Source organism: Beauveria bassiana, assembly GCF_000280675.1.
Source record: "Beauveria bassiana ARSEF 2860 unplaced genomic scaffold BBA_S00003, whole genome shotgun sequence".
NCBI classification, from domain to species: Eukaryota; Fungi; Ascomycota; class Sordariomycetes; order Hypocreales; family Cordycipitaceae; genus Beauveria; species Beauveria bassiana.
The window spans coordinates 455329-472859 of NW_007930838.1; the positions used below are offsets into that span (position 1 = coordinate 455329).

At 50.6% G+C, this 17531-nt stretch overlaps 8 protein-coding genes across 8 annotated transcripts in view; 3 read left to right on the forward strand and 5 right to left on the reverse strand.

The window, feature by feature from the left end:
• Positions 1–1243: 1243 nt before the first annotated feature.
• BBA_01380 (UPF0183 domain-containing protein) lies at positions 1244–2847 on the reverse strand (the record flags this gene model as incomplete). The annotated part of the gene is made up of 2 exons (XM_008596477.1): positions 1244–2730; positions 2784–2847. 2 exons carry the CDS (start codon positions 2845–2847, stop codon positions 1244–1246), a joined length of 1551 nt encoding a protein of 516 aa, XP_008594699.1.
• Positions 2848–4394: 1547 nt separating this feature from the next.
• BBA_01381 (uncharacterized protein) lies at positions 4395–5766 on the forward strand (the record flags this gene model as incomplete). The annotated part of the gene is made up of 2 exons (XM_008596478.1): positions 4395–4666; positions 4731–5766. 2 exons carry the CDS (start codon positions 4395–4397, stop codon positions 5764–5766), a joined length of 1308 nt encoding a protein of 435 aa, XP_008594700.1.
• Positions 5767–5952: 186 nt separating this feature from the next.
• On the reverse strand, positions 5953–6773 carry BBA_01382 (BTB/POZ domain protein; the record flags this gene model as incomplete). Its single annotated transcript, XM_008596479.1, has 3 exons — positions 5953–6504; positions 6557–6683; positions 6736–6773. The coding sequence occupies 3 exons, from the start codon at positions 6771–6773 to the stop codon at positions 5953–5955; spliced, it is 717 nt and encodes a 238-aa protein (XP_008594701.1).
• Positions 6774–7937: 1164 nt separating this feature from the next.
• Positions 7938–9290, reverse strand: BBA_01383 (uncharacterized protein; the record flags this gene model as incomplete). The annotated part of the gene is made up of 1 exon (XM_008596480.1): positions 7938–9290. The coding sequence occupies one exon, from the start codon at positions 9288–9290 to the stop codon at positions 7938–7940; it is 1353 nt and encodes a 450-aa protein (XP_008594702.1).
• Positions 9291–10694: 1404 nt separating this feature from the next.
• Positions 10695–12129, reverse strand: BBA_01384 (uncharacterized protein; the record flags this gene model as incomplete). The annotated part of the gene is made up of 2 exons (XM_008596481.1): positions 10695–11456; positions 11518–12129. The coding sequence occupies 2 exons, from the start codon at positions 12127–12129 to the stop codon at positions 10695–10697; spliced, it is 1374 nt and encodes a 457-aa protein (XP_008594703.1).
• Positions 12130–13277: 1148 nt separating this feature from the next.
• On the forward strand, positions 13278–14711 carry BBA_01385 (uncharacterized protein; the record flags this gene model as incomplete). The annotated part of the gene is made up of 1 exon (XM_008596482.1): positions 13278–14711. One exon carries the CDS (start codon positions 13278–13280, stop codon positions 14709–14711), a length of 1434 nt encoding a protein of 477 aa, XP_008594704.1.
• Positions 14712–15341: 630 nt separating this feature from the next.
• BBA_01386 (histone H2A, putative) lies at positions 15342–16859 on the forward strand (the record flags this gene model as incomplete). Its single annotated transcript, XM_008596483.1, has 1 exon — positions 15342–16859. One exon carries the CDS (start codon positions 15342–15344, stop codon positions 16857–16859), a length of 1518 nt encoding a protein of 505 aa, XP_008594705.1.
• Positions 16860–17255: 396 nt separating this feature from the next.
• BBA_01387 (glycolate oxidase) overlaps positions 17256–17531 on the reverse strand; it is a gene marked incomplete at both ends in the record, with an annotated part of 1985 nt that continues 1709 nt past the window's right edge. Inside the window, one exon of the mRNA XM_008596484.1 lies at positions 17256–17432. Within this exon, the coding sequence (XP_008594706.1) occupies positions 17256–17432 (177 nt within the window). The remainder of the gene's footprint in view (positions 17433–17531) is intronic.

The following is a 17531-nucleotide window of genomic DNA, read 5'->3' on the forward strand; positions in this document are numbered from 1 at the left end:
GGAATGCTGAACGGCTCACGACGGATTATTAAGGAGTTAAAGGGCAATAGCCAACCGTCCAATAGTTATAGAAGAGGAAAAAATATCAATGGTCAGTGACTGACTAGCATGGGCAAGCGTTTCGTGGTGGATGCGCCGTGGGGGCAGGATTAATAACTTTTCCCACTTTGGCAAGGACCAAGTTCGCCATCTTTTCCTACATCTGTACTGCCAACGGGAGTGGGATGTCCGACCTCCGACCTCCGACGTCTCGCGAGGTCTTCTTTGTTCAAGCCACCTTTTTGATATTTATACTAGAGAAAGAGAAAATCCATTTTATTTAAATGGCGATATACATCGTGTCAAAATATTCCCTGCAGCCTTGATTTCACCTCGTAAGAATTCATCATCATTCTTCGTCACTTTTGCGCTGATGGCAGCAACCCCCCGTTGTGGATCTCGCCCATTCCGAGTTAATAAGTTACAAACGGCGGGTGGGCCGCTGCCGGAACTCTAGCAGTGCAACGAGTCAAAGAACAAAAAAAACAGGCAATGACACATGGCGTAGGGCTCATACGATTCCACCAATATGAAATCTAGATTCCGCCATTTTTTCCCCCCAATTATCCTGCCCCCGAGTCACAAATTGAAAGTCTCCGAGTCTGCTCGCCCGCCTTAGTCATGAGCTTTGTCGTGACGACTCTGCAAGCCACGCCGACGACGGCCGGAAAAAGTACCCACGCCCTTCCCGTCGGAGGTAATAAAGCCGGAGCAAGCCCCTCAGCTGCCTAATGCGGTAGTCCTGATGTTATTACCCTGCAAACGCCACCTGCGGTGAAATGCAGCGACATGCAGCCAAGGGAAAAAAAAACCCTGACATGAATACGTTGCAACTATTAATGCAAAGCACGGACGTTGCCGCAGTCGAAATGAAAAGCTTTGTTTCGTGACTCGATCGACCACATCGTGTGGCAAGGTGCCAAGGTGCCCAGTCCGATCAGGTGGCTTTCCCCACATATGCATCCCTAGCCTCAAGGCCCTCAACACAGCCTAATGAATCGCTCGAATCAACGTCTCAAAATATGATATATTGATACCAATCTTCCATGTCTGTCTGTGCCGTATATACAAGGGGGAAAAACCCCTCAACGCCAGATCAAAACGCCAAGCAAGACAGAAAAAAACCTCAAATCCAAACGACAGGACAAGGCAAAATGCTCGCATGCATACCCAACCCCGCAAATAGCCCTACAGCCTCATCGAATCAGAAAATCGTCACCGTATTAATGTATCCATTCTTCAACACCTCAAATACCAGCCCCGGAAACCCGTACAGCGTCGTCGTCGAATCACTGTTCGTTTCGGCGCGCCGTGCGCCGCTCTCTTCCCATCCGCCCAGAAACTCGCAGCTGCTGCCCGGACTGTTGCCCCAGCCCCGATTAAGGACCATACCCCGCTGCCGCGCCTGGGACTTGCCCTTGACAAGCTCGCTCGCCCACGTCTCGTTCATCAACGCCTCGACGTGCTCAAACTCCATCTCCGACGTCACCGCCTGGTCCTCCCGGCCGGGATAGACAATCTCCCAGCGACAGCGCCTGTGGCGGTTAAACTCGTACGACCCGGGAATGTTTCCGTGCAGCACAATCTTGGTCGCTACCAGCCGATCGGCGTGGTGCATCTTGACCGCCATGGGATCCAAGAGTCCGTTTGACTGGCCAGGTGCGGCCTTGGATGGCTCTGTGGGCTTGGAAAGCAGCACATCAAAACCCATGTAGAAGTAGTTGTAAAAGCATTCCCCCGAAGGATTGACTGCACTCTCTTCATTGACGGCTCGCTCGTCGTCGGAATCGTCCGAGCCCGTATTCATCGACGACTGATCCGTGTCCGTCATCATCTCCTCCGCGCGACCCACATCAGCACCGTCGCTTCTGCCTCTCGCTGTTCCTGCTACCCGTCCTTGGTGAACATCCATCTTCTCGTCATTCTTCCGGTAGATGGCGTTTGGGGGCCCCAGCTCCATAACGAGGTCCTGAGGGGTAGTCTGGCCCAGCTGGATGCAAAAACCGCTATTGGTCCACTTGCGAAACATTTGCAGCCTGCCTCCTCCATGTATTCGAACTAGTGACACCTCATCAGGATAAACGTCTTTGGTCCTTGGAAAAACAGTAGTCGATTTGACGCTGGGCAGCACTTCCGTCCACAGCGTGGGCCGAGCATCGGCCCAAGATTCTCCGCTGAAGACGGCCATGGACGTTGCAACTTGGCTAGACGAGGCTGACAGCAGCGAAACAAGATCCTTATCGGGGGAGTATGCGGAAGCTGCCATGGGGAAATTGAAAGCCACTCCGGGATACGACAGCACGTAGATGCCCATGCCCTGCCTGTTGCTCGACGACGGGATGAACTCGCCGGCATAGGTCGGGCCTAGCAGGCGCTGATATATGTGTCGAAAGGTCGGGCCTGAAGAGGACTCGCCAGGGATAGGCGACCCCGGATCCGAGGTGCTGTTGGGAAGCCGCACCAGGTCGCGGTCTTTGAATGTAATGCGATTCTTGGTAAAGTCGGTAATTTCGATCAGCCGCAGCCGCTGCTCGGGGCCATCAAAACGGAGCCGTATGCCATTTTGCGGCAGCAAGATGCAGACTGGATCTTTGACGGGTCTTTCTGTCGAGTGCACAATGTCCATCTTGGGAAACCGCTGCGGCTCAGCTTTAAGCCGGGTCAGGACATCATGGAGAGAAGCGCCGAGAACTGGCGCAAGTCAGCCAACACGGTGCAAGATGTGCAACACTCAGTACACCAACCTAGAAAGCCCAAGGCTCGCCCGGGATGCAGCTGTGCGGTGAATAGCGACATGCTTGTGGACATGGCTGGCTGGGCCGCGCAAGCGGCCGTTTGGCGGGGTAGGTGCGGATAACGTGTCGAAGCTTTAGCCGCCAGTGCATCAAGGCGTAGATTCGGTTGTGTCTTTGTCCGTCGAGGGGGCGGGATGATGATGCGAAGGTAATTTTAGCGATGGGTTCAAGCTTGTGGCATGTGAAGGCGGGACGAGTTGGCCCGGCCAATACACCTTCAGGGTGATGTCACGAGCTGAATGGATCAAGCGACGCGCTTCACCCTTTCAACCCCGCTGTGAGGTGTGAGCCGCATGACACAGACTGGTGTGCTTGGCTGCCTACAGGCTACAGCCTACAGCCTACAGCCTACAGGTGACAGCTGGGCATGCGCTGACGGGCATTTAAATGGGTAAGTGGGGCAGTCTGGATTAGCTAATTACAAGGACACCAAAAGGATGAAAAATACGCGAAAACACCGGCCGATGGTGAATGGATTAACCGACCCTGAGATGTGTATATATTAGCAGTCCATGCACAGATTTGCAACGCTAAAAGTGCAAAGCCGGCCCCCCTCTCCACGTCTCGTGTTGGTGCGTCACCCACAGCAGCCTGGTGCGAGGGCCTAGTCAGTTGCCAGCCAAAACCACAAAAGTCCGGCTACATCCAAGGTGCTAATACCAGCCCTACTAGCATCTTAGCCGGATCTGGACCGACACGGGAGTGTTCCGTAATCACTCTGGCTAGCAGAAGGAACGAAGTACCTTGAATTGGGAAACAAGGTTCCAGCTCGATGCCCATCTGTGTCGGCCCGGACACGATCAACAAGAGATGCCCTGGATGGATTCAGCTCGTTTCCGCCCGGGTCGATATTGATCTGTTGACGAATTGCAGGAAAAATCAGCCATAGCAGACTGGGTATGCGCGATGTTCTGGCACGATTGTGCAGCCAAACATGGCCGTTGGGCGGCCCTGACAAGAGCCTCAACATCGTAAGCGCCCCATCTCAGCAACAAACGCCACAAATTGCTCAGTCTGGAAACAAGAGTTGGAACTTTCGACATGCCTGGGTACGACCATCTTTGAGCTTCATGCACGCAGCTCGTCAAGTTCCGTCTCCGTTCCGGATCAACGTCCCGGCCAAGTCAACAACTGCCGGCTAACTCTTTACCCACTCACCCACTACCCCGACCATGTGGCACTGTCCGTTCGGCGCGGCCCTGATTAGCTTATATTCACCGTATCAATCATTATACGGCCAGTCAACCGCGAAGAGACCAACAACAGCATCCACATATTATATGGTGTTCACAAGGATCCGCTGGGCTGGGTTGTAACGGTCTCGGACACCCGGCTACTTGGCCAATCCCCCGCATCCGTCTCTGATACTGTAAATACAGAATAATGCCATGATACATAGTAGATATCACGTCTTTCCATTCGTGACCCGACTTTTATATCATTTCTCTGATTGTATTTCCCCTCCTGTATAAGACAGGTGATTTGCCCTATCCGTGGCTTTAATCCCTGATTCAACGATACCCAATCTTTTTTTTATTTTTTTTTATTTTTTTGCACATCATGTCGGAAGCCGGCCCATCCAAGGAAGAAAATCCTTTCAGATCTGGGAGTGAAAGTGACCAGTCCGATTCACAAAGCAATCACAGCCAAAGCAATCACAGCCAAAGCCCAAACGACAACCAATCGTCTTCCACTGCTCCAGCCTCTGAAAAGGAATCAAAAAAGCAAAAGAACAAGGGCAACGACAAGAACGCCAAAACACACTTTAAGAAATTTTGGAAATATTACGCCATTGGAGTTGTATTGGGTCTGGCTATTTTCTTGCCTCTCTTGTTGGTCAAACTCGCCAAGCGCAAGTAGCCATTCGACTGACGGATTTCCCCCTTACCTACACAGATTCAAAGTCTTTATCCCCCTCATCATTGCACGCTTCATCAACTCTCGCAACATTCTCGTTCAGCATGCGGATGTTTTCATCAGAAACTCAAAAGAGATTGAATTCGCCGCCAATGCATCCGTCAAATCACCATTGGGTGCCAGGGTCGGCGACCTTGAGTTTACGCTGCACGACACCACCATAGCTCAGCCACCGACCGTGCTTAGCGCGGATATCAAGGGCTTCCCGATCAAAAAGGCTACAAAAATCGACATCAAACAAGGACTATTGCACGTAAACGACTCGGATGCCCTTGTCGACTGGGCAGATCGATTCATCGACAGCGAAACGATCCCGTTTGACGTGCGCGTCAAGGGCCTCGACGTCTTTCTCGGAGTCCTGCGCTACACTTTTAATCTCGAACGGCCCATCTCGATCAATGGCCTTCGCGGACTCAGCGACATTACTGTGAATGAGGTTGAGCTCATGCTGCCACCCGTCGCGAACAAGAATGTCCAGGCAAACGTTAGCCTTTCCAATCCAAGCTCCATCAGCGTGCAGGTTGGCAACGCGACAGTCGATCTGAGCGTCAACGACATTAAAATCGGCGAGGCATTCGCGTACAACATCAGCCTGGTGCCGGGCGTCACCAACGTGCACATTGACGGCCTGGTGGACATACCGACCATCGTGAGCAACCTCGGCCGCATCATCCGCGGCCAAGCGTCAGAGCTGCCGGCTGGTCATGTCAATCTCCAGATGCAAGTCACCAGCTTCACCATGCACGGGGAAAAGATTGACTTTTTGGGCGCGCTGCTCCGCAAAAGAGTGCTGATTGGCAAGGTACCGCTCGTCACGCTCATCAACGGCGCCGGAACAAGCATAATCAAGACTGGCTTGGTGGGCATGGGCATGGCAAACGGAGCAGCGACGGGCGGAACCAACTTGCTTGATGCGATAGGGGACGTGTTTTCTAATGCGACTCTGCTGAACCGGATCCAAGGGCACTGGGGGCAAAAGAGGACCCGTGAGAAATCGAAATATATTGCTTTTTAGCTACGGAACGATCTTATGACTGAAAATAACTGTTTAATTAATATCAAATATTCTTGTCAAGCTGTCTTATGAACAAACATTTTGTTGGCCGAGTTTTTCTTTTTAATGATTCTGCAGCGAACGCTTCTAGGCAAAGGCCGAAAATACACAAACTCTCGCACTCGATAATTAGGAAAGAAAATGAAATTAAGTCTTTCGACCGCAAGTTTTACACTTGATACGTCCTGCAGAGACTCTGACTCGTGCCGTGTGGATAGTCTCATGACAACTTTGGCAGCGCGCGGTTGATGTTGTCAAGAGCAAAGCCATAGCAAGATCGATGGTGAATTGAGGAGTTATTTCCGATATTTCTCGCAAAAGATGTTCCATTCCGTGATCTTCGATGTGAAAGGCAAGTCGAGAGTCAAAACGATTCACAAGAATGTGACGAAGTTCGGCGCGTCCATCCCCTTCGATAGCATATACTCCAGAGACGGACTGAAGTAGAGCCCGAAGATTCGTTTCCCAATCCACGCATTTCCTGAATTCTCTCAGAGCAAGTTCGCGAAGAGATGGAATCAGGTACTTGTCTGCCAAGGCCACCATGCCAGCATGGAACAAGACTCCGGCATATCCTTTGTGAACCACTGTCGAATTTTCGTCGGGAGCCTTGTAAGAGCCTGTATACATGAACGTGACCATCCCGACAACAATTGGATAGCTACTGTCGTTGACCTCGTAGATTTCTTCCTCTGACTCCTGGTACTTGTCAGTAAGTAATGCAGCAACGTCGGCAGAGGGCGGTACAAACTTGGTAGGGGCCTGAGAGAGCCGTCAAAAACACAGGCGAATGCGAGCAGAGAACGATTTTGTGGACACCAATTGCTTGGCCATTGCAAAGGAGCTGGAGGTCAAGAAATAACCCATCCGTCCAGTTTCTGTACAATTAGCGACGTTGCCTCGTGGGTTGTATTTCAACGTGCTGCTTACTGGTGCAGCTTCTCAGTGAAACTGTGTGGCAGAGGCATGCTGATCGATCTGAACAGACAGGTGAAGATGTAGAAGGAGAGAGAGAGAGAAAAGATCAGTGCAGCTCAGCTAACAAATTCTAAAGCCGGGTATTCACAATTCAGTAAGCACGTTTGCAATTCACTTTGAGCAGCACGAGGCCCGCACTGCTTTCACCAGCCACTTGAGAGTCCGCTCACGTGTTGCCGAACTTTTGTTTTTCCCTTTTTTTTAAGAAAGAAAAAGCCCTGAAGAGAATTCTAAAAGTCTCGAGTGGTTCATTCGAATCCAAGGCTCGTCTCGACACCCATGGCTTGTGGAATGCACACCTACCGAGATTCGTATTTTTACAGTGCCACAGAAGTTGAGCACAGGTACAAAGACCGCAATCTCCAACTCTTTCTTCTCAGACAGACCAAAGATTAGGATGGAACCAACCTTTCAGCAAACCAAACTACAAATTCTCGGCATTGCACAGTTGTGCATTGATCACCCATGTCGGCATCAGCTACGCCTGCTGAACCTTTTCACGCCCTTTCTTTATTTCCCTCCTCTTCGAATCCCTGACCATGAAGAAGTGAACAAAAAAAAATCCTTCAAGACGCATGCAAAGATCATTTAACTCCTCCATCTCTGTAGGCTTTTTTCTGTCACGTCGGCGACGACCGACTGTCAAAAGTACAAGCACAACAGTACCTACTGTATCAAAAATTGCTACTGTAATCGAGGACTGGACGCGCGATCGACAACTAAAAAAGAAGAGATATGTATATCACGGTCTCAGCGCCTATGATGGCCCGTAGCCTCGTCGCGATGCTCCAAGCATAGCAGGGGCCCGCTTGCATTTGACCTGGAAGCATTATGAGATCGTGTTTTGGCCATTGCATGGTGGTGGGAGTGAGTAGCAGGCTTGCAATCTACACCATAGAACGGCGATTGGAACTAACAGTTTCTCTCAGACCAGAAACTTTCAGCGTGCGGTCGACTGCGTAAGTTGCGGTCTATGCCACAAGCAGACTGCAGAAAATACATTCTAATAGCCACATTCCGCCAGAGCTGGATGACCGACACAATACAGTATTTAAATGATTAACTTGAAGCAAAATACTAATTTCATAAGCAGATCACAGAATCGCCTCTATTTTTTTCTTTTTCTTTGTTATTCGAATCATGAAGAGGCTCAGTTATGCTTGTTGAATCCATCCCAACTCAAGTCCGACTCTTGCGCCAATTGTTTGTAGCTCCTCTTCCTGGTCTTCGGTCACTTCGTTGTACTCGAAAGGAAGTGGCAGAATGATACGACGTAAAGAAGGATGGCGCGACAAGTTGAAGCTCGCAAGCTCGAATTTCATCGCATCTATAACAGAGTCCTCTTCTTCCCACTCCCACTCGTCTTGATCGTCCAAATCTGCCGTCAGCCGAAGCACCTCGAGGCTTGGAGGAAGGGCACGCAGGAGTCTCTTGGTTGGTGATTTCGAAAAGCCCATCAAAAAGGCCCATGGGAGACTTAAGTTTTTGAGCTTCCTCAAACGGGACAGGCCATCTAGCGATGCCTGGATTTCTAGCGGAGGAGGGTCATAATCGCCGACCGAGTAATTAGGGCGGGTCATTGCGGTAATGGTCAAGTCGGTGAGCGTGTCAGCGACCTCGCCAAGTGCCGCAGCTGCCGTGTCCAGTCGTACCACGCCTTTGCTAACGTCCTCGTCAAGATCTGGCTGGTAAGACCAGTGCCAGTGCAGCTTTTGAAGTGCCTTTAATACGGACAGGACGGGGCCTAACCGGGATTCGCGCAGCCTGTAGATATCCAGCGAGACAATTGATGGGCTCGGCGCATGCGAAGCGGGCCAGGTAAATTCGGCTGGGTTATCGATAGATACTGATAAATCCTCGATGCTCGGAAGATAGAACAAGGGTAGAATATCGGCCGCGTTGCAGATGTCAGTATAAAAGTATTCTTTGGCCCTAAACTTGGACGTGACGTGGCGTAGGCTTTTGTATGCAGGAAGAGTCTTTTGCGGCTTGCAAAGAGCACATTGAAGCATGCCTCCCCAGAGTCTACTCCGAATCGTAAAGTTGGGCCCGAGAAAGAGAGACGTTAACTTAGGCAGCATTGCGAGGAGCAGTGCCACGATGGCATCGACGGTGCCAGATTGCAACTCGTGTATCCAAAGATCGGCAAACGGTACTTTGGTAGATTGTATAATCTTTGCCGCCTTGCTGAGTAGAGACGCGTCGATAGGGAATGCGGGCAGCTCCCTGAGCTCGGGTCTACCTGGTACTCCATTTCCCTCGAGACGCAGGTCGTGAACGTGGCCTGACAGCTCGGGACGCTCGACGAGGCTTCTCAGTAGTAGGACGACGGGCGGCGTGCGGCCCAAAGCCCAGGTTGTCTCGATAGTCGAGTAAACAAGGGGTATGGATACAGCGTAGATGGATTTGCAGACTTTAATCATGGAGAGCAGGTCGGTCAAGGGTAGCAGATTCAAAAAAGACAAGAGCAGCTCATTCGGCCAGTCTTTGAGCGGCGTCACCGCCATCCTTTCACGTCCTGTGTCGGAACAGGAGAGTCTGTTTAGAGCTGCTTGACTTGGTTGGGCTACTAGGTATAAGATTCAAGGGATTGATAAAGATTGAGGGGGAGTTGCGAGACAAAGAGAGGCCGCCGACGGACCGTTCCCGGGTGAGATGAGAGTTGAAGAGCGACAAGTCAATACAGAGGCGCCCTTTGGGAGGCCTATGTGTTCTAGATGTGAGTACTATCGCAGGAGCAACATTAAACAATTTACCGGGGCAACTCTAACATGGGCATCAATTGCATGACAGGCGACACGCAGAAGCCAAGCCTTTCGGGTTAGTTACGGAGAAGATTGCCAAGTTTGGGCAGAAAGAAAACAGACTGGGGCGTCTGCGGGGCCATGGCACATTACCCCTGGCAATCATTCCAGAGTCGGCCTAGATTAGATGGAACTCAGAAAACCCGGCAACCCCACTAACTAGGGTTTCCCCCCCCTATGATATTTTCAAGTTAGTACACAGACATATTCGTAGAGGTGCCGCAAGGCTCAGACGAGCCTTTCGGCGTAATATACCTATATTTAGGTATATATATACATATAAACTCCACTGCACGACTGAAATGCCTTTACTGGTACTAGCAATCACGTGTCCCGGCACATTTCGGCAACATGCGAGTGCTGTCGAGTCAGACGGTTTCAATTGCCATGACACCACGAGCTGTAATAAGGGTTATAACCCACCACATATTGATCGAGCAACGAGGAAGATTTTTCATGCAAACCAGAAATGGTTAGACAATGAGGGTTCTGCAAGCAAAGTCTTTTATTCTTTAATAGTTTGCTGTTCTTGTAACGATTAGATGTGATAATATCTATTGTCATTTTGTAAACACTATTGGACACACCACAACTGGTCATGGCTGACCAAATTGACTAGTTGACGTTGGTTGGCGCTTAGTGTGGCGTTTAAAACGGTAAATCTCACACCCGTCGGGATGTCGTCGGGATATTCTGTGCTCCAACGAGATGAGGATGTTGCCCAGACAAATCAATTTCGGGCCGTCGGCGCAGCTCCGGAGCTTACGCCACAATAAAGACCCACTTTTGATTGACACTGCCGTTGAACATATGTAGATATATATGCCGGGCGTCCTATGTATGTTATCCAAATGCATAAATGCTGAGCCTTGCTAAGCCATGATGAACTACAGTTAGTCTAGCTTTACTTGAAACAAGCGCGATTATACGGGTCCAGTGGAAAATCAAAACTACAGAAATCGCCTATCACAGCTAGAAAGTGAATATAGCCAAGCATATTAGTTCTTCCAAGGTTAAAGAAACTAAACAACTATGTAGCAAGTACAAGTCCTACATCAACGACGCAACCCAGAATGGATACATGATGACCATAGAAGGGGCGATAATCTAGGCCCGGAAATAGCGACGTGACTCGTGTCTCCCAGGCATCTCACCCGGCAGCCGCCGTCCGGCGCTGGACGCAACCTTGCCGGCATCTCTTGGTTCATCGTCGTCGCCCGACTTTTCACCGTCCTGATCAGGGGCCCTTGACCTGTGGTGTGGCCTCGGCGGCCGCGGTTTGCGGTGGGGCGGAGCTTTCTTCTTCTCTCCACTGCCGTCGTCTCCTTTGTCTCCATCGTCGCCCGAGTCTCCCGACTCCACCGGGGTGGAGGTGGAGGGCCTCTGCTTTGGCGGCCTGGGGGCCAAGTTGTTAGGAGGAGGTCCCGGTTTCTTGCTGCCGCCATTGGCTTTCTTGTCCTCTGCTTCTCCGTCGTCTCCCGTGTCTACCGGGGTCGACGCAGCTGCCTTTGGCGGCCGGGGAGGCAGGTTGTTAGGAGGAGGTCCCTGTTTCTTGCTGCCTCCATTGTTGACTTTTTCGTCGTCCTCTGCTTCTCCATCGTCTCCAGTTTCTGCCGGGGTGGACGGCCTTTGCTTATTATTAGGTCTGGGGGGCAAGTTGTTGGGAGGCGGCCCTTTTGGCTTATTCTTGCCAGGCTTGTCTGCGGGATTTGACCCATTGCCCTCTTCAAACTTGGTTTTGATGCTCTTGAGTTTTCCCTCCTTCCTCAGCTTCTTGTAATCGAAATCTGCCATTTCCGGATCCGCCGCAACCTTGTCGTTATCCAATACATTGAGGTCTTTGACCAGCCTGTTGCAACCCCAATTATCCTGAATTCTCGGTCAGTATTCTGTTCCTTGAGATGTATCCTTTCATTCAAGGGAAACGTACGCCGCTACCACAGGGGGCCAGAATTTCAGGTTGCGCTGTTGCCAGATCAGCATCCCGCGGAAAGGCAATGGCCACAATTCGAGCGCCGCTATCCTTGCCCAATTTCTTTGGATCGACACGACTCTCATAGTATTCGTGGAAAGCCATCACCTCACCACACCTTCCGTTGTTCTTGTGCTTGTTTCCCGAATCTTTGCCGCACTCGGCGAGGTCATCCTGTACCTGACCGTCTTCCCTGATGGGGTCGTTTGAGCCTTTTGCCGACGACGCAAATATCATTTCTTTGCCAACGAGGAGCGTCGTCATGACATTTGGAATCTTCTTCTTTCCAAGCTTGTTTTCATCAACCATGTGTCTCATCTCCTTGAACGCATCAATGGCAATCTTCAAGAACTGTCTATCCGATATCTTTGGCTCTTCATCGAATTCGAGATGGCTAGCGTAGACAACGGACTGCTGCTTGGCAAACAGCTCACGTTCAAGTCGAACTTGAAGACCATCCTGGGGAATTTCCGGCTCCACCTTTGGCAGCTGCGCAACCAAGACTTGGCCAAAGGCCAAGAGGATAGTGAGGTAGCACCATAGAAAACGGGTTACCTTGGGCAACTCCATGACTTCAGAGGGAGTTACGCAAGACTCGTTTCAAGAAAGTAACAAGAAACTAGAGATGTAGTTAGTCATCAATCTTTTGAATGGCTAAGATAGTACTTACAAAAGTTTCTAGGTCAAATCAGACGCAAACTTGTTGTCGCTGCTTCACAAAGAGTGTAGCAGTCTAAAGGCCAAGCGTGAGTTTCCGAAATTCAGGCAAACACAGGACTACAAATACTCATATTTCGGCTACTGATTCTATTCATAACTGCAACTTGTCCAATTTTCCCGAGCCGGTCTCTTGCCAGACCCGCCGATGAATTTCAGTTTATCATGCCCATGTTGGGCAGCGTGTCAGGCAAGAAAACATGGTAGCTCAAGCTACATTGGCTTCTAGACTTTCGTATTACAGTGAAATATAACTCTAATACTTGCCTATAACTTGCGTACGCAACTCGGCTAAATGCGAGAATACTGGCAAGGTGTATGGATATGATCGCTAGTTTATAGCTGGGGCGATAAGACAATGGCGTTATAGTCGCGCATGATGGATCACGGCAATACTGGTAGTTGTTTCCTTTCATCAGACCATAAGAAAAAGTCGTGTCATTAGCCTGTATATAGCAATACCATCTATTATTTTGTCCGGGGGCTGAGCATCATGCCTAGCTGCTGACATGCCGAATAACATGACTAGCAGCATGTTTATGCTATTTTATCTGTTCGTTGAACAGAATGACTCGGGTATTCAGACTGAATACCGTCAAAGTATCGGCTGATGAGCACCTTGATTGTCTGAATGTATAGTCATCTAGTGATTCAGGTAATATAGGTAATCTTGGTCCCAATGCAAGTGGTGGACCCGGCAGTGTGGTTTGCGAGAAAGATGACCGTTGTGCTTCCACGGCGTAATGGCGATGCCGCAGACTGAGCTCGTAACCACAAAGCATCCTGAGGCAACATGATGCTGTTGATTCTCGAGCAGAAGACGTACAGTTGGACAAGTATTTATACCCGAGCTTCTCGCCTTGGAAATTTTCAAAAATCCTCAAAGCAACCACTATTCGATACAGACAAATCCACTGCTCTGTTTTCGAGTCTTCTTCTTTATACTCATAAGTTCTCATCATCTACTTTCATAACCGCTCTCGGAGCCGTCTACATCAACCATGGTCAACATGATGCTCTGGACAACGCTGTCCTTCTCTGCCGTCGTTGCACACGGCTCCATCATTCCCCGACAGAACGCGGGCGGCCTGAACTGGGCTGCACTTATCCGCAACGCGCCAGAGGTTCAACGCCATCAGAAGAGTATCCAGCGAGCCCTGAACAAGGGTCTTCCGTACTCGGAGGGCCTGCTGGAAGCCTCTGATAATCTCGTCAAGTTGGATGGCTTGAGTGACAAAGAGCGCAAGTGCATGTATCTGCGCAACAATATCAAAGAAGATGGATTCCAATCATATATGGATATCAACCCACATCCTGATGCCCCTGACCAGATTACCGGACCCGTGGAAAAGAAGATTGAAATCACTACGTCTACGGCAGTGGTTGATGTTTCGAGACTGGGATGGAACAAGGAGGTGGCGACGGAAATCGGCGGCTCGGCCACGGCTGAAGCGTCAGGCGGAATTGGCGTCTTCTCGGCCTCTCTCTCGGCGACCGTCTACGGCAATCAGCGTACATCTGGTGGCCAAAACGGCGAAGCCTCCAAGCAGACCGAGTTTAGACAGGACGTCCGAAGAGAGGAAGTTTGCCCCCCAAACAGCATCTGCCGAATCATGACCTGGACGTACACCAGGACCATCAAGGGAAAATGCTTCCTGACGCCTTACTTTGACGAAAAGTGCTATACTGGTGACAAGAGAAAGGGAAAGTACAGTCTTGGGCTTTTCCCCAGCTGTCCGCCCCTGGAAGGCGTTGCCACTCAGTTTTTCGACTTTAACTACGACAATTACAAGTCTGCGGCTGGATTCGGCCCCGAGAACCAGGGCGTCAAGATGCACAAGCCGGCAATGATCAAGGCCAACAAGTACGACGAAGACTGCACCTTTACGTACGCGCTGCGGGACGAGAATGGAATCCCCGTCAAAGCCTCGGCCAACATTATCGAGACGGATACCGACTCTGCAAAAAAATCTGCCGTCACCAAGACTCCCAAAGCCGTGGGCTGGTTCACCGACGAAAAGGACGTGAGATCCTGCGAGCTCGAGGACGGATGGTTCATGCAGGCCAACAATGCGTACTACATTCCCACCGAGGCGGGCGGGCAGGGCATTTGGGAGTACCGCGACGACTTGCCCCAGCCCGAGGGCCTCGAGGAAAAGTGCCCGCAGCACTCGTCGCTTTCCAAGAGAGCCGTGACCGGCCGCGACAAGAAGGGCCCGCCTCCCAACAATCTCTTCAAGGTTGTCATTATTGACGACGGCGTGCCTGAATTTTTGGAGAAGCTGAACAGCAACAGCAACGAGGGCTACGCGGCGAATACCATCTTGGACGGCGAACTGGAGGTTGAGGACCCGGGCTACATTATCAAAGACGGCCCCGGTGAGCCTGAGCCTGAGCCCTCTGCCCAGTTCTGCGTGGCTCAGCTCAACAAATAATAAAAAAAAAAGAAGAAGAAGAAAAGCAAAGAGCAAAGCATGGCTATTTCAAAGTCCCAAGACTTTTCCGTTTTTTGCAACTATCAAGCCCAACTAGTGGTTTAGAAAAAAAAAAAAAGAGGTGGGTGAAGAAAAGGGGGGGTTTTGTAACTTGAAAGTCTAAAGAGCTACTTGGTTTCCTAACTTGAAAGTCTAGAGAGCTACTTGGTTTCTAATTAGAGTTTTAGATTCATCTATTGCCAATTATTAAAATCGTCGAGTCTTTATTTCTACTTTCATCGGACGTCCCAATATGATAGAGCCAGCAGGCAAAGGAGATGACTTCCAAATAGTAACCAACAGACAAACTTTTACTTTGAAAAGTTGGACAGCCAGTTGTCGTCATGGACCCCTGTGTCGGATAACGCCTGCCTCTGTTGGGTGAATACGAAGTGTGTGCTGTGTGATAAGGGGGTTGGTTATATAGGCGATACAGCAGTGTGGGCATCCTCGGTTAAGGTGAAGCCTCGCTCGCTACTCCTCGCCACAAAAGTGTGAGAATCTCGTGTCAATCTGTGAATACAAAGTTGACAAAATGTATTTATAATTTACCCTTTCCTTTTTTTCTAGTCATCGTCAGCAAGTCTCACCATGACCGAAAAGCTAGAAAAGCCGACACCAAAACCGCATTCCAGCTTCACCGTTTCATCGGGATGCCTCTGCTACGGACACCTGCACAACATGTGCCATGGCCTGACCCTGCCCCCGCAGCCGTTCCCCAATGCTGTAGAATGGAACATGGATGGCACCGTCCAGTCGCAAATAGTGCACTATAATATTACCGCCTTGAACGGGACCTGGCATGCCTACGAGCTTGTAGACTCGCGGTCAGGGGAGCGTACAGCCTGGCTCGTGTGCCACGACAGTGTCAGCCCCGAGACGGAAGTCGACAAGATATTGCGGGTGTCAGGCTCACCTTATGAATTCGATAGCGGGAGCCAGTGGCATAGCGACGAGACTGTGGAAGAGGGCGTGCTCCCCATCAATCGCTACGACTGGGGTTACTATGACGAGCGGTGCAAGGACGAAGCATCAGACGACTCGGACGGGTCTGATCATCTTTTTTCTGGGGAAGAGGAGGGGGAGAGTCTCGGGCTCGTCGATTATGCTCATGCCAGGGACTACATTGGCTTGTGGAAGGATGTGCCCCCATCGCAGCGAGAGTCTCAAGCCCACGGCCTCTGGATGAAGGTCACGGGAGAGTACATGTTTGGCCGGTTCGGATTTACCGACGACCACCAAGCCGCACGGTCCTTTTTCTGGTTCACTACATGCACAGAGTTTGCTTTTACAACGTTTGCTGGCCTAGAGACTACGCTGCGGGTGTTTGAGAGCGACCAGGATCGAATGAGTCGATTGCTGCGAGAGGGCTTCAACATGGATGGGCTGGAACTGGTCCAGAGCGAGCTCCAAGAGCATCAACAGTCTGGCACGGTCCCTCCAGATGATGGGTTGCGTGGGCCGTACGAGGCCGCAGACTATATTCTCGATGCGCAGGATGCAGACCTCATAGCTTCTAGAGCCCATGCTCCTCCACTGAATCCTGCTGACGAGCCCATGCCGCATCTTTCTGCCTACTGGAGAAGCGCCTGCCTAGAAGTAATCAACGAGGCCCTGCTGAGCTACCTCGATTCACTAGTCACCTTGGCGAGCCACAGCAGCAGCGCCGATGATGACACCGTCAGCAAAGAGTCCATCGCAGCCTCACTATTTCCCAAGCATCACGACGAAGAAAACACGGTCGACAAATGGATGTATACGGCCATTATGGATCCTCGATCCAGTCCGTCCGTCATTACCAGTAGAGAGGCCTTTGCGGACAAGATTTCGGCTTTTCTCCACTCCAGAAGCGACGGTCGTGACCTCGGCATGTTGAGGGTCGAGGGGTTTATCCAAGGGCTGGCGGCGGCCGTGGAGTTTCTATGTGGCGAGATGCTAGAATTGGCTGGCAACAGCGCCATGGATCATTGTCGTAATGGCGCCATCGTACCGCTCGACATTCGACTAAGCATTCGCAACGACGAAGAACTGATGGCAATGGTCGGATGCTCGAGAGTGTACTGGATGGGCGGTACGCGGGGGTGGGTTGATGCCGCCTCAGAGGTTTAAACAGGGGGGGGGCAAAGCAGATACACGTGGTTGCGTGCCCCTAGAGTACAGTCAACTTGCTGAAATAATATACTATTCCGCTATAGACAAGCTATCAAGTTACTGCCTCGTTAGATAGTATGAATATAAAATACATTAGACTTGATTCTGCTGGTAGCAAATCAAACCGTTTTTCAGACAGATTCAGTCTCATATGGCGCGAGAAGTAGACGTAAATGCAAGTTGTGTGCGAAATTTATACATGAATTTTTGGTCCAAGGCGGGGGAGGGAAACAAGTCACGAGAAAAATGTTCAACATCTAACAGAGAGGTTATAATACACTGCACGACACCTTCTTCTTCTTCTTCTTCTTCTTCTTCTTCTTTCATGACATACAAGTACAAGCGACCAACTCTTCACCACTCCTGGACCTCATCGCCCTTGCCCGCTTTTTGCATGCGAATGACCTTGTCCGTGTTGAGCAAACACAGCGGATCAAGCGCCTTTTTAATCTGCCGCATCGTGTCCACCGTCGTCACGCCGAGCTCATGCTCCAGGTAATCCCGCTTGACCAGGCCAACACCGTGTTCGCCCTGTGTATATAGGTATCATCATTATTAGCTTTCTTTTTCTTTTTTTTCCGGAGCAACGACACGCAAAGGCGGCAAATTCTATGTTTCGTGTGCCAAAGC